The sequence below is a fragment of the Lethenteron reissneri genome, chromosome 11 (assembly GCF_015708825.2).
Source record: "Lethenteron reissneri isolate LAM-NWPU_2019-01 chromosome 11, ASM1570882v1, whole genome shotgun sequence".
Lineage (NCBI taxonomy): Eukaryota > Metazoa > Chordata > Hyperoartia > Petromyzontiformes > Petromyzontidae > Lethenteron > Lethenteron reissneri.
In genome coordinates, this window is record NC_083789.1 from 13,039,826 (window position 1) to 13,065,950 (window position 26,125).

At 53.2% G+C, this 26,125-nt stretch overlaps 2 protein-coding genes across 2 annotated transcripts; one reads left to right on the plus strand and one right to left on the minus strand.

The window, feature by feature from the left end:
* The first annotated feature begins 687 nt into the window (after positions 1-687).
* On the plus strand, positions 688-5,219 carry LRRC57 (leucine rich repeat containing 57). The gene is made up of 5 exons (XM_061550200.1): positions 688-1,044; positions 1,539-1,674; positions 2,127-2,395; positions 3,198-3,383; positions 3,983-5,219. Exons 1-5 carry the CDS (start codon positions 961-963, stop codon positions 4,022-4,024), a joined length of 717 nt encoding a protein of 238 aa, XP_061406184.1. The 5' UTR covers positions 688-960; the 3' UTR covers positions 4,025-5,219.
* Positions 5,220-5,500: 281 nt separating this feature from the next.
* On the minus strand, positions 5,501-26,125 carry LOC133341504 (synaptosomal-associated protein 25-like). Its single transcript, XM_061550201.1, has 8 exons — positions 25,969-26,125; positions 16,725-16,877; positions 13,099-13,140; positions 10,641-10,689; positions 10,010-10,127; positions 9,563-9,697; positions 8,584-8,728; positions 5,501-6,878 (listed from the first exon to the last, which is right to left on the minus strand). The coding sequence occupies exons 2-8, from the start codon at positions 16,791-16,793 to the stop codon at positions 6,810-6,812; spliced, it is 627 nt and encodes a 208-aa protein (XP_061406185.1). The 5' UTR covers positions 16,794-16,877; positions 25,969-26,125; the 3' UTR covers positions 5,501-6,809.

Below are 26,125 nucleotides of genomic sequence, written 5' to 3' on the forward strand. Positions count from 1 at the left end.
GTACAGACCGCAGTGGAGTGGGGGCTGTAGTGACTAGAGGCTGTAGTGGCTAGAGGCTGTAGTGACTAGAGGCTGTGGTGATTTGCCAGTGGAGGCTGTAGTGGCTAGGGCTGTGGTGATTTGACAGTGGAGGCTGTAGTGACTAGGGGCTGTGGTAATTTGACAGTGGAGGCTGTAGTGTCTAGGGGCTGTGGTGATTTGACAGTGGAGGCTGTAGTGGCTAGGGGCTGTGGTGATTTGACAGTGGAGGCTGTAGTGGCTAACGGCTGTGGTTATTTGACAGTGGATGCTGTAGTGACTAGGGGCTGTGGTGATTTGACAGTGGAGGCTGTAGTGGCTAACAGCTGTGGTTATTTGACAGTGGATGCTGTAGTGACTAGGGGCTGTGGTGATTTGACAGTGGAGGCTGTAGTGGCTAGGGGCTGTGGTGATTTGACAGTGGATGCTGTAGTGACTAGGGGCTGTGGTAATTTGACAGTGGAGGCTGTAGTGTCTAGGGGCTGTGGTGATTTGACAGTGGATGCTGTAGTGACTAGGGGCTGTGGTGATTTGACAGTGGAGGCTGTAGTGGCTAGGGGCTGTGGTGATTTGACAGTGGAGGCTGTAGTGGCTAGGGGCTGTGGTGATTTGACAGTGGAGGCTGTAGTGGCTAGGGGCTGTGGTGATTTGACAGTGGAGGCTGTCACCGAGTGGGGGCGCTGTTGTCGCCCCGAGTCCGCGAGGCTTCGCAGGATCCAGGCCGCGGCTTTCCGTTCCCTCCTCCTCATCCCTCCTGCCGCCGCTGCTGCTGTTGTTGTTGCTGCTGCTGCTGTTGCCTCTCCAAGACGACCCTGAATGTCGCGCCGACGGCTTTGAGGTCGCCGTGGGCTGGAGGTGGCCCTGGCGGCCCAGCGCCTCGCGACCTAGCGGAGAGCCCCGTGGCCTTCGTCGCGGGAGGCCGGCGCGGCCGAGGGCCTCGGCATGGGGAACAGCGCCCTGAAGGCCCACTTGGAGACCGCGGAGAAGACGGGGGCCTTCCAGCTCACGGGCAAGGGCCTGAGCGAGGTGACCCTCACCACTCGCCTCCTCTCACCCTCACCAGACGACCTTCCCGTCGTCAATGCCGCGCGCCACCACCGAGAGCCTATTGTACATTAGTAGTAATCATCATCATCATCATGGCAACTGCAGGGATGATCACAATTGCTCGTTTACGCAGGTGAGCTGCACCGAGTCCCAAGACCTCCATGCAGGACAGCAGGAAGATCCTGTTTGGCCAACAGTAATGAACACCCTGTGTGTATGCGAGCTATGGGAGGGTACCGGAGAACCCGGTAAAACAACAACACAAGAGTACACAAACAGGTTGGAGAACATAGAAACTCCACAGTGGGGAGTCGAACCAGGCTGCTTGCTCTGGGGCCTCCTGCCGCGCCACGCGGGCAGCAGTCGCTGCGGATGCCGCTGATAGAACCCCGTGCGCTCCCCCCGTGGAACTCCGGCGAATTGTTGCTGTTAAGATGATGTTGTTGTTGCTGCTGCTGCTGCGTCCTTGTCAGTTTCCAGAAGATCTGCAAAAGTTGGCGAAGAACCTGCGGACTGTGGACCTGTCCCACAACAAGATCCCGGCGTTGTCGACATTTGTTGGGGAGTTCCAGGTGCTGAGGAGCCTCACGCTGAGCAACAATCGCCTGAGTAGGTCACGGCACCCTGCAGCCTCTCCTCCGACGACAATTCGTTTCATTGAAATGACGATGGTTTTTTAACACGTAGGCCGTTCGTGAACAATAGCATCCATAATGCAGGTTTTTTTGGGGGGGTGAGATCGCGTAAATATATAAATATCTCGTCAGATTTGTACTCAGATTTTAAATGTTATGGCTTTGCTCTCCAACACACCGGTGTTCTGTACTAATAACGAATCTGCATGTGCTCTTTACGTGACAAACCTTACTAATTGGCTGTGTCGGGTGGTGGCGGGTTTAACGACACACATTTACGCGATCTAACCTTTAAAACAAACCTGTATTATGGGCGCCGTTTTTGTTTGCGCTCACCGTTATTGGGCCTCGCAGAGCCCCCTTAGGGAGGCCACGTGAAACGTTTCACAACACAGCCATCGTGGTGAGATTCTGCCCTCGTTTCAGCCAGCCTTCCCGAGGAGCTGTGCAAGGTGAAGAAGCTCGAGTCGATCCACGTGAACAACAACCTGCTGAGGAGCCTTCCCTCCAGCCTGGACCAGCTGTGCGCCCTCAAGACCCTCTGCCTGTCCGGCAACCAGCTGACGGCCTTCCCCCTACAGCTGTGCTCACTGCGTCATCTGGACCTTGTCGACCTGTCCAGAAACAAGATCCAGGCTGTGCCCGATGGCATTGGGCAGCTGCAGGCTGTCGAGGTCAACCTCAACCAGAACCAGGTGGAGCTCAAGTGCTCATCATTTATGGCTTTTACAGGGTTTACGATTTGATAACATATGCTAAGCGTACTGGTAATGGTAACTACGCAGGCTATGCTTCATATCAATTCCACGTAAAATGTGAAAGGCATTTTTTAAAATATACATCTCATTAGCCACACCTGCTTGGAGTGCATAATTTTAGCAGTATTGGTTCGGCACAAGCAAACCTTTAGACCATTTCAAAATTCAGCGTCCCATCAGTCGACTCTGGATTATTTTATATTGTGTAAACCCATTGGGGTGCACCCCACATTACAAGGCTGTAAAATGTTTAATTTTGTCCAAATAACCTCGTTTATCCCAATACGTTTTTTGGGATGTCAGAATCTGAGTTATGATGAGTGAGCAATGAGTGACTTGAGGGCCACTGAAGCTTGTGTGAGCAATCCACTGTCTATGCAATACTCTTTGGTTCTTTCGGTAAAGTCAGTCCCGTAGGTATAAAATAAATCACGACGTTTCGATCGCAACACAAGCGGTCATACTCAGGCGGATTATATTTTTTCCGCCTGAGGATGACCGCTTGTGTTGCGATCGAAACGTCGTGATTTATTTTATACCTACGTGACTTTATCGAAAGAACCAAAGAATATAGATTCCTGCAATAATCAAAGCTTCAAATCAAGATTGTCTATGCAATGTTTCCATTGGCCCTGCCAAAACAGCAATCCGTTGAGATAAATTGGCTGCCCACCAGCATGCAAATCACACGCAATGTGCTCGACAAGGTTGTCAACAAGGCTTGATCCCTGTGTTTCAGATCTCCCGCATCTCGGCTGATGTGGCGACCTGCCAGCGGCTGAAAGTGCTTCGCCTGGAGGAAAACTGCCTGGAGCTTCCAGCCGTGCCACCCGCCCTCCTCACCTCCTCCATTGTCTCTCTGCTCACCCTCGATGGAAACCTCTTTGAGATGAAGAAATTTAGAGAGCTGGATGGATATGAGCAGGTACCCAACTGGGTTCGGGTTTGTATTACGCACAGCTTGAACACAGTTCTGTCAGGCCCCCATAGCGCTGTCGGGCCATGCAGTAGTAGTGGTTGGGTCACAACTTGACTTCTAGATTTTCACATCATTGCCTTCTGAGAGGTAAAAGCATTCCTGATGTTGGGTATGCATATGGTGCCCCGACCACAAGAGCCTTAGGAGGAGCTACATATGCATGTACTTTTATTCACTTGATTGTGCTTGAGAAAAGTATTTTAATTCACAGGATACGTGGCAATCGGAAGCTTGCGAGGTCAAATCCTGGTTTGGGGGTTGACTCGGCCCATTTCCCCTCAGTTGCTGATAGAATGCATACACATTTGTGGGGAGTTAATAGTGGTCCTGTGGCCAGACTCACCCATGCCAATGTAAATGTGGAATTTCTACCACTGGCTCAGTCTCAGGGCTGTAAGCAGATGGTAAGCGCTGCTTCAATGCCCACTTGAAATAATCTCGTTGTCCAGGGCAAAATTCAACGTCATATTCAATGATGTTTTTGTGACTGTCCCTCATTGTTAAACTCCTTGATTTTAATATCTTGTCATGGTTGTATTCCGCAGTACATGGAGAGATTCACAGCAGCCAAGAAGAAATTCAACTAGAGTGGGCAGCAGTAACAGCATCCTGATGGCGACGTCTCAGGCGGCACGGTCAGCACAACGCAGGGATCTGCGCGACCAGGGGAAGGTGGCAGCGCAATGCCCGAGCAAGCTGCCCCCAAGCCCAGTCGAGATAACCAGAACATTACAGATCCCACTGTCATTTAACTTAATGTCTTGCAAGCCCATGTGTCATTGTGAGGTGTGCAACATTGGTGTCCAAAAACGGGGATAAGATTTTTATGGGCACTCCTGATCCCGCATGGGGCACCAGATTTTCACGTTTGCCCCCTCGTTTATTTTGCCTTGCTGCCATGTGCTCGCCGAGCACACGATCGGCGTTGTAGAGCCTGGCTCAATCCCTTCATCGCAGCGCAGTCGGCGAGAGGTCAGCCGCGTGACAGTGAGCTGGATTGCATAGTCTGTGCCGTGCGTCATGTGTAATGAAGAAGCGCTTTGATCGATATAAACATGCCTGTTGAGATTGCAAGTGCAGAAAAATCAATTCAGAATTACGTGTATATAGCTACTGGATTGAATTAAATTGGTGAGAGAAATCTTAACTGTGGAGGCACATTGGAATGGGCTCTGCAGCACACGAATGTCAGGTTATCACCTGCTGCTGTTCTGTTGATCGGACCTGTAGACCACAGGAAATAGATTTCTCCAGTTACAATTTTAAATACAGACCGAATGTAATATTTTTTCTGCCTCAGTGTACATGTAGCAGTGACTAGGGGGCTCAAGTGTGAATGGGGGGGGGGCTGTAGAGTCCCCTGTGAGCCTTGGTAAATAGTGGACCGTGTCCACACCTCAGATTGCACTTCTGGGCTCCCAGCTTGAAGACCTGGAATGGGTTTTTCTGACTTTGCCAAAAGTCTGATGCTGGGTTGTTAAAGTTGCCACAAAAATGTCAGCGCGCAAGTCTGAAAGGTTTCGCTCTCGCATCAAATGTGGTAGCTGTGTATCTGTATGCGTGCATGTATGTGCTGCATCGATCGGTCCGTTCCTGGCACTTAAACCACACGAGCAGTTAAAATGCCTATGGGTGGCCGAGGAGCAAGAAGCCCATGCGCTGGGGCTTTTTGGTTGGCACAGCCCCGTCCTGTTTGCTGGAGACGCTCGGAGTTGTCATTGTCACGGCTACTGTGCTTACAATGTAGGGTTGCTACCTTTATAGTAAAATCGGTTGCATCAATATGTTGTCTCATTGGCTGGTGACGTAGTCTCACTTTGTACTGCAATGAATGTGGCGCGAGAGGGGGGAGAGGTTTAAGCCACGGCTGAGACTGCATCAGCAAGCTGCCACTTGTGACGTAGAGTTCCGCCCAATGCAAGTCCAATCCTGGCACCCGATTACGAAATGCCAATTCCCAGACGAAGCACCGACAAAACCCGGGCACATCACGGACAGAACAGGAGCCCCCCCCCCATCAAGGCCGGCACTAACGAGCGTAGCCACCATGCATTGGGAGAGTCTCTTTCACCGCCGCGTTTATTCCAGACAGCGAGCGGTCCGACACGTGTTACATTCAAAAACTCACAAAAATGCCTAGATTTAGTGCCTCGTCTGTACGTTTTTACTTTACATTTTCGTCATGCATAGAGATATGTTTCGTACATTTAGGGATTCACATTCAGAATTGAGATTACAGGTAACAGCTACTTGGCATGCATTCTGGGTGAAACATAAGTAGGTGGCGGTGGGGGAGGACAGCGCAGAAGAGCTTTCATGGCCCGGGGTGCTGGCCAGGTAGAGGGGAGCGGGTGGGGGAGTGGTGCAACGGCACTACGATGCGTGCCCAGCGGGGTCTACAGGGGTTCAGCAGTCGGGGTTCTAGCGGCAGCCCGGCGGCAGCTACTCTGTGCTTTCGCAAGAATCGCCGTAAATCACACGAACCAGCAGCCCGTGCAAGCGGTGGCCCAGGCCCGGCCGGCGTGGCCGCCAGAGACCAGGGGCTGGCGGGGTTGGAGAGGGGGCGGAAGAGGCCCCTGTGGCCACCCGGCCTGATTGTGCTCCCTGGCGGTCGGGCCCCGGGTCTCTGGACCCTGGGCTGAGGGGGGACGGTGACAGAGAGAGGAGCGCGAAGCCAGGGCCCGGCCAGCTTCTTAAATCCACCCGGGGGGGGGGGGGGGGTAGGGGACGACGACGAGCAACGGCTAAACAATACGACGCCTCCAAAATGAAACAGTTAATACTGACACGGACGTGTGTGTTACAAACGCACTGGTATATACTGACGGTGTGTACTGTATATATACTGCAGGTATCAACAAAGGAGTGAGTGAATCAACGAAGAGACGCTTTTGTCTGTGCGCGACTTGCGACAGGCGAGTGCAGGGCGGGCTGCGGCCGAGCCCGAGGGTGGTGCTGTAAATAAATAAATAAACGAGCTCGTTTTTTGCGCCCTTTTAAAAAGTTGCTACATTTCAAGACGTTACATCTTGCTGGTCCCAGTCATTATTTACAACATGTAAAATTAACTAACTTAAAGCATTCTTTTCTTATTCTTCGAATTTGTCAGTAACCTCTGCATTACGAGCGGCGTTGCATCTTGACTGCCAGCGTGGCAATCCGCCAGTCGCCTCTGCCGTGTTTGCTGCTCGCGGTGAACTGGTGTGCTGTGTGCTCCTCCACACGGGACGGCATGCTCGTCTAAAGCTATGGTAAGACACCTTACACGATGTGCGGCATTAAGAAAAGGAGGTTTGGGGGTTGGGTGGGGTCACCGACGGTGGGAAGGGGGTGTTGCGGGGGGGGGGGGCACGGCCCGGGCCCCCCCATCCTCTAGCCACTGCCCAAGATCTTGGTGGCGCGTGTGTTGGCCTCCTTGATGCGGGCTTCGTTGGAATCGGCCTGCGGAGGGGTGGGGGTGGTGGGGACGGTTATTGTCACAATTCACCTGCAGGCTCGCCGAAGACTGACAAAGCAAAAGACGTAATGACACAAGAACAAAGATCCCCCCCCTGTATAGCCTTGACAGACTGTTGGGGCAAGTGCTGTTAGCAAGCACCGATGAAGGCCGGCACAGCACACGAGGGGGTGCGGTAGCCAGGAGCACGCCCGGCCGCCTTTGTCTCCCCATTGGCGATGTTTACACACCGCACCAGGTACTCATTTGAGGCTGAGTCGACCTCGCGGAGGCCCAGGACCGACTCAGGTTATCGTCACCGGTATTGGCCGTGAGCAGGAATCGAACTCGGGTTCGTAGTGCAGCGTGCTAACCGTTGTACTTCCGTTCCCCCCCACCACCAAGACAAAGAGCCCCCGTATAGCCTTCACAGACTGTTGGGGGGGGGCATGCTGTTCGTGAGCACCATGTGTGGGGCTGTCCAGAAGTCCGTGTCCCTTGTTGGGTGCGACGAGCGGGCGCGAGAACCGCCCTCCATTGGGACTCTGAAGACAACTCGGAATCTCTGGCTCGACTTCAGTTCCTTTGCACCCCGTGTCACGCTTTGCTGAGAAATGCGACTGGCAAGAGCTGTTGTCACCCCTCATGCGTGCAGGGAGTGTGACTCTTTATGCGGTGCTAGGGTACAAGAGGTGCCCTCCCCCCACGCGTGGCGAACTCGATAGGGTGTTAGGTCTCCTCTTTCACATTGGCCAGTCATAGTGGGGGGACACACATTACCCCACCGTGTTCGACCTGTCAATCAACTGTGGTGAACCCATTTATACCGCGGGGTGGAGAGTGGGGAGGCAGCGGTGTGTGGGGCGGGGGGGGGGCAGTTGAGAAACTTTCACTATTTATTTCAACTGCCGCTCCGGAAGATGGAAGCGAACCGAACCGGCGATCAAGCGCAGCGTGGGAACCATTTACAGCGCCCCCGCTGCGGCAGTACAACATGGGCAAGTGAGAGAGACCACGTGTCCTGCAGCGCCCACTTGCCCCCCCACCAACTCCGCGTGGACACGGGGATTAAAGGCAAGCGGGCACGCTCACGGTAGAGACGGCAAACTATTGTTAGCGCAACACCTTCAGCCTCGCACTTCCCTCCCCCCGCCCTGCATCGTAGTCCCCCAGAACCACCCCACCCTCCCACCCATCAGACGGGGCCCCCGGGCTTGAAGACTGGTGCTGCCCATGGACTGGGTGACCGGCTCTGGGCTGAAGATACACGACTCTTGGTGAGGGGGGGTGGGGGGGGGGGCATGGCGTGGTGAGGTGAGGCGGCGTTGAGGTGACGTGAGGCGAGGTGAGGTATGGTGTGGTGCGACATGGTAAGGTGTGGTGCGGCGTGGTGAGGTGTGGTATGGTGTTGCGTGGTGAGGCATGATGAGGTATGGTGTAATGCGACATGGTAATGTGTGGTGCGGCGTGGTGAGGTATGGTGTGGTGCGACATAGTAAGGTGTGGTGTGGTATGGTGTGGTGAGGCGTGGTGAGGCATGGTGAGGTAGAGTCTGGCGCGACATGGTAATGTGTGGTGCGGCGTGGTGAGGTGTGGTGTGGTGTACATTGTAATGTGTGGTGCGGCGTGGCATGGTGTGGTGCTACATGGTAAGATGTGGTGCGGCACGGTGTGGCAATGGTGGTGCGGTGGGGGTGGTGCGGCTCGTACCATGTTGGTGATGCGCTCCAGCTGGCGGTTCTGTGTGTCGATCTCGTTGCCCATGTCGAGCGCCATGTGGCGCAGGTTGCCGATGATGCCGCTCACCTGCTCCAGGTTATCGTCCATCTCGGTCTCGCGTGCGTCGTTGGTCACCCTGCACACCAGTTGCGGGCGGCCGTGTCACGGGTAGTTGACGTCGCAACACGAGTCGCTATCATCGCCGTGCTTAATTACGCAGAAACGCCTGAGCCTCAAGACCCTATTTCAAGGTGTATCCTGCTCAGGTTTGCAATTGGATGGCGATGTTGATAAACTTTAAAGCAAATTTTTTTTTTATTTCACCAGATAAGGCCCACTGAGCTAGAAGCGACCTGGCCAGAAATGATCACTCAGCCAAGTGGCCTATCGTGTGGAAATGTACAGCAGCCATGTTTCTAAATGTGGAAGAAAAAAAATCCACGCGATGGGAGGACACGCAAACTCCAAGTGTACAGGCGTCAGGGTCATGCTCGAACCCATGACCTCCTGTATACCAGGCGAGGTAGTTAACACATCGCCACTGTGGCGCCTAATTATACACCCAATTAAGAACATTCTTCCAGCAGCATTGGTTCAACAAAAGGAAACTGGACCGGCTTTGGCATTCAGCGTCTCATCAGCAACCAATGCTGGCGAACTGCCAGGTGTTCATTTGCAGATCTGGGTCCCTGTTCGGCGCAAGACTGCGCGAGCCCTGTGCCAGTGTTGCCTTAAGCAGGGCGCAAAGTGCCAACTGCAAGACCCGCAGCGCTCTTGTGTGTTTATCCCTCCTATACTTTGCACTCATATTGTGTTTTTTTATCGCTTGGTTGTTGTAACGTTCTGACCTCGTGCACCTACTGGACATGAAAAGAAAAGCTTCATAGCTCATCGGATTCCTTCTGCAGTATAAATGTTTGTATTCTGGTCTGGGACAACTGGCGGAGCGGTTTAGAACGTCGCCACGTACTTCCGGATGTAGCCGCCGCTCATGGCCATCTGCTCCCGCTCGTCGCAGACGCGTGCCGGCTGGCTGGACACAACGCCATCCTCTTTCTTGCCCCACACCTTCTTGTAGGCGTCGCCAGACTCGAAATTCTTTAGCCTGGAGGGGATTTCACGGGAACAGCGGCAGCAGAGCGAGGGGCCGTGAGCTCCCCGGGGGCAAGGCCAGGATGCGGGGGAGAGCAGGGGATGAATGATTGCTGCGCAGAGGGACACGTGGGGACATTTGGGAGGCACAAACGGGAATAATGGAGGCACCTAGCAGCTGGGGTGAGTGACTATGCACACGTGAGGCGTACGGCAGAACGAGTTGGCAAGCAGACCGCCCAGGTCGGGGGGGGGGGTGCAGGGAGCCCTAGTGTGGTTTATTTTGCGCGTGTACGTGTGTGCGTGCTTGTGTGTGCGTGCGTACTTTTCGCAAGGGCAGCTGCACAGACCGCAGCACTTGCCCAGGTCAGATAGGTTCTTCTCGGCCTCCTTCATGTCCTTGTTGATTTGGTCGAGGCCCTCCTCAATGCGCTCCAGTTGCTCTGCAGGGAATTGGTATTAAGCATCTGGTCTTGGCAATAATCTCTCCTCTTTCAGGAACAGCGTTTGCATTTCACACGCGAGTTCTCTCGCATCCGCTCGTAATCCACTTGCGAGTTTCCGGGTCGGGCTGTTCGTCGCCACCCACTACTTGCCGGCGTGTTCAGGAGTTGAATTGAGAGAATAAATGTTCAGCACGCAGCCCAGCCTGGGAAAACCGTACTTGGGAAAAATTAATATTTATCTTGAAGGATTCGGAGACGCACTGAAACGTACAACGGGAAATGAATGCCCATCGGCTGCAAACGGAAACAATGCCAATTGACTGCGTTGGAAAAAAAAGCAATGCCCAATAGACTATTTGGGAATTCTGTTTTCCATTATAGTCAATGGGGCGTTCTGTTTCTCTGTTATTCGTGTAAGCCTGACCCAAGGGGTTTTGGCATGGTGGGGTGTTTGAGGTTCGTGGTCAACTGGGGCTGTGTTGATGCTGTGGCGTTCCACCAGGGCCTCACCTCCTTGCTCGTCCAGCATGACCAGCGTGCGTATCCCAGCATCTTTGCTCTATGCACAGGGAGTTGCATCGAAGGCAGAAGAGGCAAAAAGGGCACGAAGCGACGGGAGGGGTGGGGGGCAGAGACAGCAACGATAAATCATGAGCCGCTGAACCCGAATATGCCATTGGATACAAATAGGGTCACCACCTGTTCGTGTTTGACCCAGTTGGTCTGGGAAATTGCCATTTGTGTTGGGGTGGCTGCAGGAATTGATTTGTAGCGGGTTCTGGTACCGGTATTGGTACAGGATACTGAACTTTTGATCGATGCAAGGTGACCGAGAAATCTAATGACCATTCTACGACTAAACTATCTTTATTTTACCAGATCAGTCCCACTGAGCTACGTAGCTCTTTTTCAGAAGCGACTTGGCCACAAATTATAGCTCAACGAAGTGGCCTTATCACGTGGAAATGTATAGCAGCCAAAGACTCTAAACGCATGTTTCTAAATTTGGAGGGAAAAACTGGAGGGCGTGGAGAAAACCCTCGGGACCACGGGGAGAACATGCGTACAGGCGTCAGGGTCGGGATTGAACCTACGACCGCCTGTAGACCAGGCGAGGTAGTTAACATCTCGCCACCGGGATTGAGCCTGGCTAACACGGCTTAGGAGCTGCAGGTGTTGCAGGGTTGGGGTTGGCTGCCAGGTGGTCAGGAGACAAGTTTCGTAATGGATTCTTGAATCTGTTTGTGCAGAGCTGTGATTGTCACCCCCTCACATTCAGCGTGGGGTTTCTACGGGTTTTTCGGTTTATTCTCACATGAAGCCAAACACTCGTTTTTGGAATTTGCCAAACGTCCTAATGTGGCAGGACCCTCCTGAAACAGACTTGAGACTCGGTGAGGCTCCCATAGTAAACTTAATGACTATCATTATTTTTACTATGACGAGCCTTTTGCCCGTCCTGGGTCGGAAGCAGTAATATTTACGAAAAAATTGAGCAGAGTATAATTGTATCTTGTGTAAATTGAATGGCAGTGAATCTTGCACAAAAGTCTGTCATCAAACACTTCACTGCAGTTCACTGTAGCACTGTATAGAACCGACCTTCAATTTGCTCAAATTCACTGCTCTGATACTTTATTCTCTTCTGCTTTCGGTCGCTGGGGTTGAAATTAATTGGAAATCGATACGATATCTGGAAAATCACCGAGAAATGTCTATTTTACCATACTGTAGAAGCATAAATTAGACTTACCTTTTGTCTCAAGTGCTGAAGAAATAAATAAAGACACCAAATCCACTTTGTTGCTACGTAGAATAATTTATTAGATTCACTTTCAATAAAGAAACGTGAAACTTAAAGCGAATTTGCGGAAAAAAAAATCCTTCCGCTCGACCTTCTGCGTGAGTGTAAAAATCCACCCACTCATGAATATGAATCACGGGGGGGGGGGGGATGCGGCATGTGGAGTGACTTCACACGCGTTACACACAGACATACATTCTTGGCTCATTATCGTAGTACGGTAATCTCAAGGTGCATGTAACACATGCAGGCAATGTTACCTGCTGCTATGCCCAGCATTCCATTTTCAGCTATTTGTAAATCTCTCATCGGACGAAGGCCTCCTCCTCCTCACGCGCTTTCGGTCATCGAGATTGTTTGACCATACTTCACTACCCTGGTCAGTGGGGGTCAGTGCAAGCCTTTCTCTCGTTGATCCTCCCCCGACGCACCCCACCACTGGAAATTTGAGAGATCGCTCCGTTGCCCCCAACACCCCCTGGGTGGCGTCTTCACGTCTCGCGACAGCGTCAGAGTTACGTGCCACTCGCGACCGGGGTTCACGCGGTGCTAACCCGTTGCGCGGAGGAGACGTGTGGCCATACTTCACCGCGTTAGCCAGTGGCTGGTGACGACTACGATGGCGACACTCATGATGATGATGACTTCTCATCTCCTTTGCGATGAAAACAGCTGCACCGCGGAAGTGTCCGGGGGGGGGGGGGTGTAGCAGGGCTGCGATGATTGTTTTTTCTGCGGCGCTCGGGAGAGATTAAGCCGCGCGCCGGGCGCCTGCAGACAACTTTGCTAAAAATACTCTCTCGGTGTTTAGAATTAATCACGCGGCATTTGGCACTCGCAACGCAGCCAGTGTAGGAGATATTGGGGCTGATGATTTGCGAATGGCTCAAGTTACAGGTCGATTCTGTGCAACTGGATAGCGAGAACTCGAAGAGACCAGGATGAGTCAAGAGTGACCGCCTGGGTCACCAACGTGAGAAATGCAATAATCTAAAAAACAAGCACTACATATTCTTGGTTCTTTCTTCTACGTGATTTTACCGAAAGAACCAATAATATGAATCCCTGCAGTCACGAATGCTTTAAATCTAAAGTACAAGCACTACAGTGAAGCGAATAGGAAGCCGAGCAAAAACAACTGCGTGTGCATTCCGTGAATCTCACCTCTTCCACCAGTTGCAGCATGCGCCTGGTGCTTTCCAGAGACTGTGGGGAGAAGACGCAAGAACCAAACGTCATGCGATCGTTCAACCGAACCTCGTCCATTCTCCACCACTCATCTTCACTCAGCACTGCATTCACTGGACGTTGGGCAAACCGGAGTATTTGTTGCATAACTGGGCAAGCTGACCAAGCTTAGCCACACACTGCGAAAGTGTGAATGGGGTTGGGTGTATGGCATAGGATTACGTAGTTGCAGACAATAATGTCGTGGGTGTGTGTGCAAGCAGGTGCTCACTAACAGCACTTTCCCCAACAGTCTGTTCAGGCAATACGGGGGATCTTTGTCCTTGTATTTTTGTGTAGATACACAGACTGAGTACAGACACAAGACAGATGTACACACACAGACACAGAGACGTTCAGTCACAACACAGATGTACACACACACAGACACACAGAGACGTTCAGTCACAACACAGATGTACACACACAGACACACAGATACGTTCAGACACAACACAGATGTGCAGACACACACACAGACACACAGATACGTTCAGTCACAACACAGATGTACACACGCACACAGACACACAGAGACGTTCAGTCACAGACAGATGTACACACACACATACACACAGAGACGTTCAGACACAACACAGATGTACACACACACACAGACACACAGAGACGTTCAGACACAACACAGATGTACACACACACAGACACACAGAGACGTTTAGTCACAACACAGATGTACACACACACACAGACACACAGAGACGTTCAGTCACAACACAGATGTACACACACACAGACACACAGAGACGTTCAGTCACAACACAGATGTACACACACACAGACACACAGAGACGTTCAGTCACAACACAGATGTACACACACACAGACACACAGAGACGTTCAGTCACAACACAGATGTACACACACACAGAGACGTTCAGTCACAACACAGATGCACACACACAGAGACGTTCAGACACAACACAGATGTACACACACACAGAGACGTTCAGTCACAACACAGATGTACACACACACAGACACACAGAGACGTTCAGTCACCGACAGATGTACACACACACAGACACACAGAGACGTTTAGTCACAACACAGATGTACACACACACAGAGACGTTCAGTCACAACACAGATGTACACACACACAGACACAGAGACGTTTAGTCACAACACAGATGTACACACAGACACACAGAGACGTGCAGACATAACACAGATGTACACACACACAGACACAGAGACGTTCAGTCACAAGGCAGAAGTACACACACACAGACACACAGAGACGTTCAGTCACAGACAGATGTACACACACACAAACACACAGAGACGTTCAGACACAACACAGATGTACACACACACAGACACATAGAGACGTTCAGACACAACACAGATGTACACACACACAGACACACAGAGACGTTCAGTCACAACACAGATGTACACACACACAGACACACAGAGACGTGCAGACACAACACAGATGTACACACACACAGACACATAGAGACGTTCAGACACAACACAGATGTACACACACACAGACAGACAGAGACGTTCAGTCACAAGGCAGATGTATACACACACACAGACACATAGAGACGTTCAGTAATAAGGCAGATGTACACACACACAGACACACAGATACGTTCAGAGACAACACAGATGTACACACACACAGACACATAGAGACGTTCAGAGACAACACAGATGTACACACACACACAGACACATAGAGACGTTCAGTCACAACACAGATGTACACACACACAGACACACAGAGACGTTCAGACACAACACAGATGTACACACACACAGACACACAGAGACGTTCAGTCACAACACAGATGTACACACACACACAGACACACAGAGACGTGCAGACACAACACAGATGTACACACACACAGACACATAGAGACGTTCAGAGACAACACAGATGTACACACACAGACACATAGAGACGTTCAGTCACAACACAGATGTACACACACACAGACACAGAGACGTTCAGAGACAACACAGATGTACACACACACACAGACACAGAGACGTTCAGTCACAACACAGATGTACACACACACAGACACACAGAGACGTTCAGACACAACACAGATGTACACACACACAGACACAGAGACGTTCAGACACAACACAGATGTACACACACACAGACACACAGAGACGTTCAGTCACAACACAGATGTACACACACACACAGACACAGAGACGTTCAGACACAACACAGATGTACACACACACAGACACAGAGACGTTCAGTCACAACACAGATGTACACACACACACAGACACACAGAGACGTTCAGACACAACACAGATGTACACACACACACAGACAGATAGAGACGTTCAGTCACAACACAGATGTACACACACACAGACACACAGAGACGTTCAGTCACAACACAGATGTACACACACACAGACACACAGATACGTTCAGAGACAACACAGATGTACACACACACACAGACACAGAGACGTGCAGACACAACACAGATGTACACACAGACACATAGAGACGCTCAGTCACAACACAGATGTACACACACACAGACACACAGAGACGTTCAGTCACAGACAGATGTACACACACACACAGACACACAGATACGTTCAGTCACAACACAGATGTACACACACACACAGACACACAGATACGTTCAGTCACAACACAGATGTACACACACACACAGACACACAGATACGTTCAGACACAACACAGATGTACACACACACACAGACACACAGAGACGTTCAGTCACAACACAGATGTACACACACACACAGACACACAGATACGTTCAGTCACAACACAGATGTACACACACACAGACACACAGAGACGTTCAGTCACAACACAGATGTACACACACACACAGACACACAGATACGTTCAGTCACAACACAGATGTACACACACACACAGACACACAGAGACGTTCAGTCACAACACAGATGTACACACACACAGACACACAGATACGTTTAGTCACAACACAGATGTACACACACACACAGACACACAGAGACGTTCAGTCACAACACAGATGTACACACACACAGACACACAGAGACGTTCAATCACAACACAGATGTGCACACACACACAGACACACAGATACGTTCAGTCACAACACAGATGTACACACACACACAGACACACAGAGACGTTCAGACACGGGGACTCTGCTCCGCCAGCACGGCGTGGAGTGGCTGAGCTCTGGGACGGTTGGGTCGACGTCACTAGCCGGTGTCCACAGGCCGTGTTACTCACGAGTCAAATCACCTCGGGTTACCTACACTCGCTTGTGACGAATTGATCTTCCACCTCACCGGTGAGCTGAAGCAAAATGCATGCATCTGCGCGTCGTGAAACGCTCGTGGGCCACGCGACCAGTTGTTTGGCTGTCAGACGGCGGGAGGGTCTTCTACGGGGCGTATTTGGTCAGACCGTCGTGGGTCGGCCACGACGCCTCGTCCCTGCACTGCGCCGCTTGCTCTTTAACCGCGTGCGTGCGTGCGTGTCAGCGTGTGGTCGCGCGAGCGGCCAGCGATGAGGTCACCTCGTCGGTCAGCTGTTCGGCCTGCTGCTGCATGCCCTCCAGCTCGGTGCGCATGTCCTCCTCGGCCATCGTGACGCTTGCCAACTAGGCGGCCTCGAACGAAGAGCGCGGGGGGGGGGGGTAGCGCGGCGTGGCCTTGGGGAGCCCTGTGGTCTGCGGACAGCGGGGGCACGGGAGGAGGACACGCGGATGCCTGCAGCGTCAGAGAGGCTGGCAGCGAAGCAGCATTGGGCACGGCGGAGAGGCTCGCCGCACTCGACGTAATGCAGCGTCAAGCGGCATGCTTAATTGATGACCCGGTACGGAACAGCGATTCTGTCATTCGCTCGACGGTTGCCGGGCGCCTCCTCATCATTCCCTTTGTTGCTCTTCCCACGCACTTGGCTCGTCGATTCCTCCAGCGACGTTGAGGAGGGCTCGGTCTACCACACAATGTTTGGTCTCATCCATACCACGGATCACAAAGACAAATATCCCCCGTGTCGCCTGAACAGACCCGTGGCCAGCAAGTGCTGTGAGCGAGCACCTATGAAGGCTGGCACGCCCCACGGGGGGTGGGTGGCCAGCACCACGCTCGGCCGTCTCTGTCGCCCCAGTGGAGAGATTTACACACCCCATCAAGTACTGATTTGAGGCTGAGTCGGCGTAGGGGAGGCCCTGGACCGGTTCAGATAATTACCATTGGTGTTGGCCTTGAGCGGGAATCGAACTCGAGTCACCGGGTTCGTAGTGCGGTGTGGTTACCTGGTCCTGGCAGTAGCACTCACCCACTCACCCACCCACTCACCCACTCACTCACCCACTCACTCACTCATACACTCACCCACTCACTCACCCACCCACTCACCGACTCACTCACTCACCCACTTACTCATACACTCACTCACCCACTCACTCACCCACTCACTCACCCACTCACTCATACACTCACTCACCCACTCACTCACCCACTCACTCACCCACTCACTCACCCACCCACTCACCCACTCAATCACCCACTCATACACTCACTCACTCACCCACTCACTCACCCACTCACTCACCCACTCACTCACCCACTCACCCACCCACTCACCCACTCACTCACTCATGCACTCACCCACTCACTCACACACTCACTCACCCACTCACCCTCCCATCGTCTCTTCCCCCCCAAGCTCTTCGAATACACATTCTTGCCCAATTCAAGACACGTGCCAATGCTCCCCGATCACAACATTAACCGTGCTGTTTGTTGCTGGCCGCTATTCGTTTCGGTCCTGTGCTCAGCGAAATAAAACTACGGCCGTCTCACCACCACGCACACCGCCCTAGCCGGCACGCTACCCACAGATGATGCAGTGACGACGCCTGCTGCTGCTGCCACAATGTGAGACACAAAGTCAGCGGTGACACAAAGTCAGCGGTGACACAAAGTCAGCGGAGACACAAAGTCAGCAGAGACACAAAGTCAGTGGTGACACAAAGTCAGCGGTGACACAAAGTCAGCAGAGACACAAAGTCAGCGGAGACACAAAGTCAGCAGAGACACAAAGTCAGCAGAGACACAAAGTCAGTGGTGACACAAAGTCAGCGGTGACACAAAGTCAGCAGAGACACAAAGTCAGCAGAGACACAAAGTCAGTGGTGACACAAAGTCAGCGGTGACACAACGTCAACAGAGACACAAAGTCAGCGGTGACACAAAGTCAGCAGAGACACAACGTCAATGGTGACACAAAGTCAGCAGAGACACAAAGTCAGCAGAGACACAAAGTCAGTGGTGACACAAAGTCAGCGGTGACACAAAGTCAGCAGAGACACAAAGTCAGCAGAGACACAAAGTCAGCAGAGACACAAAGTCAGTGGTGACACAAAGTCAGCGGTGACACAACGTCAACAGAGACACAAAGTCAGCGGTGACACAAAGTCAGCAGAGACACAACGTCAATGGTGACACAAAGTCAGCAGAGACACAAAGTCAGCAGAGACACAAAGTCAGTGGTGACACAAAGTCAGCGGTGACACAAAGTCAGCGGTGACACAAAGTCAGCGGTGACACAAAGTCAGAAGAGACACAAAGTGAGCGGTGACACAAAGTCAGCAGAGACACAACGTCAATGGTGACACAAAGTCAGCAGAGACACAAAGTCAGCAGAGACACAAAGTCAGCGGTGACACAAAGTCAGCGGAGACACAAAGTCAGCAGAGACACAAAGTCAGCAGAGATACAAAGTCAGCGGTGACACCAAGCCAGATCACAAAGCCAGATCACAATATCACCCGATACTGAGCACGACTTGGGCTTGGACACTCCGTGCTGCCTGGAGTGCGTGAACAGCTGACGCAGTGCAATGCGTGCCTGAGACGACGAGTGAATTCCGAGTGGCGTGCCGCTGATATTTCATCGGCAGGGATAATGGATTGTGGGGATGAAGGAAGGGGCGGGGGGAGGGGGTGAATGGGAGAGAGAGATCGAGGCTACGTGGTGCAGTTTGGACACTGAGGATTATCCTGCCGTGGAGAGGGGAGGGGTTTGGGGGGGAGACCTGGCGGCAATTAATCAAATCCAAATCAACCACGAGCCCGGCGTCTGCACGGGCAGGTTTTGTGACGAAGAGTCCGGAGGTGGCGCTGTTGAAGATAATCGGTGGGGGGGGGGGGGGTTACATGAAGCAAAGCATAAAAAAACGAAATGATGAACGAAGCAAAGTCCCGAGCACACCGAGCATCTTCTTGTTTCCTCTGATCGTGAAAAAAAGAAGAGAATCGGGCCCAGCGGTGGCTAGCGGGGGGAGGGGAGGGGGAGTCCATGCGGCGTGAAGAGGACCACAGCCGAGGTTCGGGACCAGAGCCCTGTGGACTCCGCAAACGAGAACCGCGCAGGTGCCAGGCGGCGGGTCCACCACAAGTGGCGAAGATGCCTCTTAGTCGCCGAGCTGCCATTTGATTCCACGTGAAATGGGAGCTACTCGACGGAGTCGATCCAATCACGGCGCGAGTGTGCGAGGTCATTCCGCTACACACTGACACAGCTACACGCTGACACAGCTACACACTGACACAGCTACACGCTGACACATTGACACAGCTACACGCTGACACAGCTATACCCTGACACAGCTACACACTGACACGGCTACACACTGACACGGCTACACACTGACACGGCTACACACTGACACAGCTACACGCTGACACAGCTACACACTGACACAGCTACACGCTGACACGGCTACACGTGGACACAGCTACACGCTGACACAGCTACACCCTGACACAGCTACACACTGACACAGCTACACGCTGACACAGCCACACACTGACACAACCACACACTGAGACAGCTACACACTGACACAGCTAAACACTGACACAGTTACACGCTGACAAAGCTACACACTCACACAGCTACACGCTGACACAGCTACACCCTGACACAGCTACACACTGACATAGCTACACACTGACACATTGACACAGCTACACGCTGACACAGCTACACCCTGACACAGCTACACACTGACATAGCTACACACTGACACATTGACACAGCTACACACTGACACAGCTACACGCTGACACGGCTACACGCTGACACGGCTACACACTGACACAGCTACACACTGACACAGCTACACGCTGACACAACTACACGCTGACACAGCTACACGCTGACACAACCACAAACTGAGACAGCTACACACTGACACAGCTAAACACTGACACAATTACACACTGACAAAGCTACACACTGACACAGTTACACGCTGACACAGCTACACACTGACACAGCTACACGCTGACACAGCTACACACTGACACAGCTACACAGCTACAAGCTGACACAGCTACACACTGACACAGCTACACACGGCTACACGCTGACACGGCTACACGCTGAAACGGCTACACGCTGACACGGCTACACACTGACATGGCTACACGCTGACACAGCTACACACTGACACAGCTACACATTGACACGGCTACACACTGACACAGCTACACGCTCACACAGCTACACACTGACACAGCTACACACTGACACGGCTACATGCTGACACAGCTACACGCTCACACAGCTACACACTGACACAGCTACACACTGACACAGCTACACACTTACACAGCAGCTAAACACTGACACAGCTACACAACTACACGCTGACACAGCTACACACTGACACAGCTACACACGGCTATAAGCTGACATAGCTACACGCTGACACAGCTACACACTGACACAACTACACGCTGACACAGCTACACACTGACACAGCTACACACGGCTATAAGCTGACATAGCTACACGCTGACACAGCTACACACTGACATAGCTACACGCTGACACAGCTACACAATGACACAGCTACACCCTGACACAGCTACACCCTGACACGGCTACACACTGACACGGCTACACCCTGACACAGCTACACACGGACATGGCTACACCTTGACACAGCTACACACTGACACAGCTACACGCTGACACGGCTACACCCTGACACGGCTACACACTGACACGGCTACAATCTGAGACAGCTACACGCTGACGCAGCTACACGCTGACACACCTACACGCGGATACGGTTACACCCTGACACAGCTACACACTGACACAGCTACACCCTGACACAGCTACACACTGACACAGCTACACCCTGACACGGCTACACACTGACACAGCTACACCCTGACACGGCTATATACTGACACGGCTACACCTTGACACAGCTACACACTGACACAGCTACACACTGACACGGATACCCACTGACACGGCTACACGCTGACACGGCTACACACTGACACAACTACACAGCTACACACTGACACGGCTACATGCTGACACGGCTACACACTGACACAGCTACACACTGACACATTGACACAGCTACACACTGACACAGCTACACACTGACACGGCTACACACTGACACGGCTACACACTGACACAGCTACACACTGACACATTGACACAGCTACACACTGACACGGCTACACACTGACATGGCTACACACTGACACGGCTACACACTGACACGGCTACATACTGACACAGCTACACACTGACATGGCTACACGCTGACACAGCTACACACTGACATGGCTACACACTGACACGGCTACACACTGACACGGCTACATGCTGACACAGCTACACACTGACACAGCTACACACTGATACGGCTACACACTGACACGGCTACACACGGACACGGCTACACACTGACACAGCTACACACTGACACAGCTACACACAGCTACACACTGACACAGCTACACACTGACACAGCTACACACTGACCCGTCTACACACTGACACAGCTATGCGCTGACACAGCTACACACTGACACAGCTACACGCTGACACAGCTACACACTGACACGGCTACACACTTACACAGCTACACCCTGACACAGCTACACACAGCTACACGCTGACACAGCTACACACTGACACAGCTACACACTGACACAGCTACATGCTGACACGGCTACACACTGACACAGCTACACGCTGACACAGCTACACACTGACACATTGACACAGCTACACACTGACACGGCTACACACTGACACAGCTACACACTGACATGGCTACACACTGACACAGGTACACACTGACACAGCTACACGCTGACACAGCCACACACTGACACGGCTACACGCTGACACGGCTACACGCTGACACGGCTACACGCTGACATGGCTACACACTGACACAGCCACACACTGACACAGCCACACACTGACACGGCTATACACTGACACAGCCACACACTGACACAACCACACACTGACATGGCTACACACTGACTCGGCTACACACTGACACGGCTACACACTGACACAGCCACACACTGACACGGCTACATGCTGACACAGCTACACACTGACACGGCTACACGCTGACACGGCTACACACTGACAGGCTACACGCTCACACAGCTACACACTGACCCGGCTACACACTGACACGGCTACACACTGACACGGCTACACGCTCACACAGCTACACACTGACACGGCTACACACTGACACGTCTACACAACAACACAGCTACACACTGACACGGCTACACACTGACACTGCTACACGCTGACACGGCTACACGCTGGCACGGCTACACACTGACACAGCTACACACAGCTACACGCTGACACAGCTACACACTGACACAGCTACACGCTGACACAGCTACACACTGACACAGCTACACACAGCTACACACTGACACAGCTACACACTGACACGGCTACACACTTACACAGCTACACACTGACACAGCTACACACAGCTACATGCTGATACAGCTACACACTGACACGGCTACACACTGACATAGTCACATTTTGATTCTCAGAGCTTTGAATGTGACCAAATGAAGCCAAGCGATGGGCTTCAGGTGCAGTCATTGGTGACGGGGCTGAAGCCATCAAGCTCATCGCTCGTACAACATCCGAGCCTCCAAAATACCTCAGGGCAGAAGCTGTAAATACATTGGGCTTGGAGAACCCACCACGTCTTGTCGCTGGCCCTCAACCATGAGCAGGAGGAGTGAGAGAGGGATGGGGATGGAGACTGTCGCCTCCAGCTGGCCCCTGAGCGTCCGCCAATTGCTGGTTCGAGAGCGGCTTCATAGGCGGAGGCGGCGACTTGATGAATCATAATCCAGAGCCGGGCGAGGCGATTTTGTGTGGAGCTGCGCTCCCATCAGCCCACGCTCTGCACTGGCGCGGGCAGCAGCTCTGACACCCCCATCACGTGCGCACGCAGTCCTCACCTGTGCCTCCAGCAACGAGCACAGTCCACATTGCAACCTGACTCCCACCCCCGCCTCTCCACCTCTTCCCGAAGGCATCCAACTCCTCCTGTCTGTATCCAACTCCTCTCGTCTCCCCCCTCCTCTTCTCCCTCCACCCCCTCCTCATCATATCCCCCTCCTCTCCTGTCTCCTCCTGCCTCACTCCCCCTCTTGTGTTCCTCCTATCTGCCCTCCTCTTCCTCGATGCATTCCATGTTCCTCTCGTCTGTTGACACAAAGACAAAGCTCCCTCCTATAGCCTTAACAAACTGTGGGGACAAGTGCTTTTAGTGAGCACCCATGAAGGCCTGCACGGCACACGTGGAGGTGGGTGGCCAACTCCACCCCCGGCCGCCTTTGCCTCCCTAGTGGTAACATTTACACACCGCACCGGGTACTCATTTGAGGCTGAGTCGACCTAGGGGAGGTCCGGGAGCGGTTAAGATAATCGTCACTGGTGTTGGTTGCCGTGAGCGGGACTCGTACTGGGGTCGCCGGGTTCGTTGCACAGCGCGCTAACCGCTGCACCACCGCTCTCCACACTACAAGACAATTTGCTTACACTCGGTCGACAAGACACGCTCCTGCAGACCGCCTCTCCTCCGTCACCAAACTAACACTGCCTTCAATAGGTGCTCGCTAACAGCACTTGCTCCAACTGCCCTTTTGAGTCTGATCTTTGTCTTTGTCGTCTCTCTGCACCTCAGCGTCGATCTCGCCACGTGTCTCCGTGTGCCCGACAATGTACCCCCCCCCCCCCCCGTATCCGCTCCCGCCCGCTTCCTCGCTCCGCGGTCCCTGTCCCATCATCTCGATGTCTGCCACGCGGTCCCTCCCCGGGCCCCATGCGCCGCTGGCTCGAGACTCGCGTGGATTGAGGCATCGTCACGGCAAATCGCGGGGTTGGTTGTGACAGAGAGAGAACTGCCTCGTCACGCCACCAAATCTGCTTCCGTATTCTAAAGCGTCCCAGTTAATCCAATCGCCCCGTCTGCTCTCCTAATGCTATTTTCTTAAATCGGGGCTTTTAGGATCAATATATCAAATAAACCCGGCATAGGCGTGAATCGGCCTGCGAGCCGTCGACTTCCTCCTCGTTTCGACTCCTCCTGCTGCTGCCTGTCCACGTGCACGTGCCTGCATCATGGAAAACTCAATCTCTCAAAGACATCAGAGCAAGCGTCTCTCTCTCTCGTGGCCCCGTGCAGTCAGAGCGCAACGTGCAATTGCCGTCCAATTTAAGGGGGCCTTTAACATAACGGCCCGTGTGTGAGCAAAGGGGGGCCTTGTGACCCCCAGTAGAGGGAGTTGTTCTTCTGCTAGCATCACACATCGCAAAATGGCTGACGCGCATCTCGCTGTGCGGCTTCGGTGTGCGCATGCCCCCCCCCCCTCCCCATCCATTCCCATTTTGTTTCCATCGCGGATTTTGTGCATTTCCAGATCGCGGCACAGAGGCCGAGAGGAGACGCAATGGCGAGATCTCCCGCACCGCCGCTCCTTTAAGCCCTGATTACTCATCCCACCCGGGTCTCCATCCCCGGGTCTCTCATCCCAGGTGGCCGCATCCCGCCCAACTGCGGCAACGCAATTTCAGCGACAGAGTCGCGTGGTCACGGAAAACACGCAACAGCAGCAGAGGCAGCAGCACTCAACAGGCAGATTTATTCCGCGGGATTTTACTCACACGACTGATTGTGATGGAACAGTCGCCCGCGTGATTGTGATTTTAGTCGTCCGCGCGATTGCCATTTCACAGTCACCCGCGTGATTGTGATTTCAGTCATTCGCGTGATTGTGATTTCACAGTCGCCCGCGTGATTGTGATTTCGCCAGTCACACCACGCGAGTGTGGCACAGGGCGCGCGTGCTGTGTCGTGCTGTGTCGCCCACTCACGGCAGCACGCGGCGTGGTCACACAAAGGCGGCGTGCGTCGCTTTGCAGGCGGTGCACGCAGCAGCAGCAGCAGCGCCCCCCGCGCCGTTATTGATCTCTGCTGCAGACCCGCCGCGCAGCTGCACCGCCCCTCCTCCTCTCCTCTCGTCCGCCCCTGTCATGACGCACGGCTATGGGAACGGGGGGCCCTACCTCCCCTCCCATTATATCCGTCCAGAAAAAGGGGGCACTCTTGTGCCCCCCCCCCACTTCCCAGGGCAGCACCCCCCCCTGCACCGTCACCCTTATCCCTCGCACGAGGCCGAGCCGTCGCAACAAAGCGCGACAAATACGGAGGAGAAACGCGCGGCGTCGCCTCGAGATGTCTGTTGGCAAAAAATATTCCGCACAAATCACGGGGACTCTTTGTCTCCGTGAATGCTGCAACCACAATCGCCCGCGTCCTCGCAGATTATTATTTTTTGGAACGCGCTGTTCGTTGCCGCAAAAGCCAAGCGCGAGTAGGCAGATCGCGACTGGCGGCCTCGTGCGTGCGCGGCGAGGAGCGGGTACCTGTAGGACGACGCAGCCTGCGGGCCGGACGCTGCCTGAGTGCCGATGGAGGAGCCGCGTAGAAGCCCGTCCTGGATGGAGCTGCGGTGGGTGCTGGGGAGAGAGAGCGGCACATAAATACGGGGAGGGGGGCACAGCCGTCGCGCCGTGCGTCACG

What these genes read in the sequence shown, in the direction of transcription:
- LRRC57 (XM_061550200.1), top strand. Translation starts at nt 961, where the DNA reads ATGGGGAACAGCGCCCTGAAGGCCCACTTGGAGACCGCGGAGAAGACG. An exon ending in TCAACCTCAACCAGAACCAG is followed by an intron (nt 2,396 to 3,197) that starts GTGGAGCTCAAG and finishes CCTGTGTTTCAG; the next exon opens with ATCTCCCGCATCTCGGCTGA. An exon ending in AGCTGGATGGATATGAGCAG is followed by an intron (nt 3,384 to 3,982) that starts GTACCCAACTGG and finishes TGTATTCCGCAG; the next exon opens with TACATGGAGAGATTCACAGC.
- LOC133341504 (XM_061550201.1), bottom strand. Translation starts at nt 16,793, where the DNA reads ATGGCCGAGGAGGACATGCGCACCGAGCTGGAGGGCATGCAGCAGCAG. An exon ending in CATGCTGGACGAGCAAGGAG is followed by an intron (nt 10,128 to 10,640) that starts GTGAGGCCCTGG and finishes AATTCCCTGCAG; the next exon opens with AGCAACTGGAGCGCATTGAG. An exon ending in TGGAGCGCATCACCAACATG is followed by an intron (nt 6,879 to 8,583) that starts GTACGAGCCGCA and finishes ACCCCTCCGCAG; the next exon opens with GCCGATTCCAACGAAGCCCG.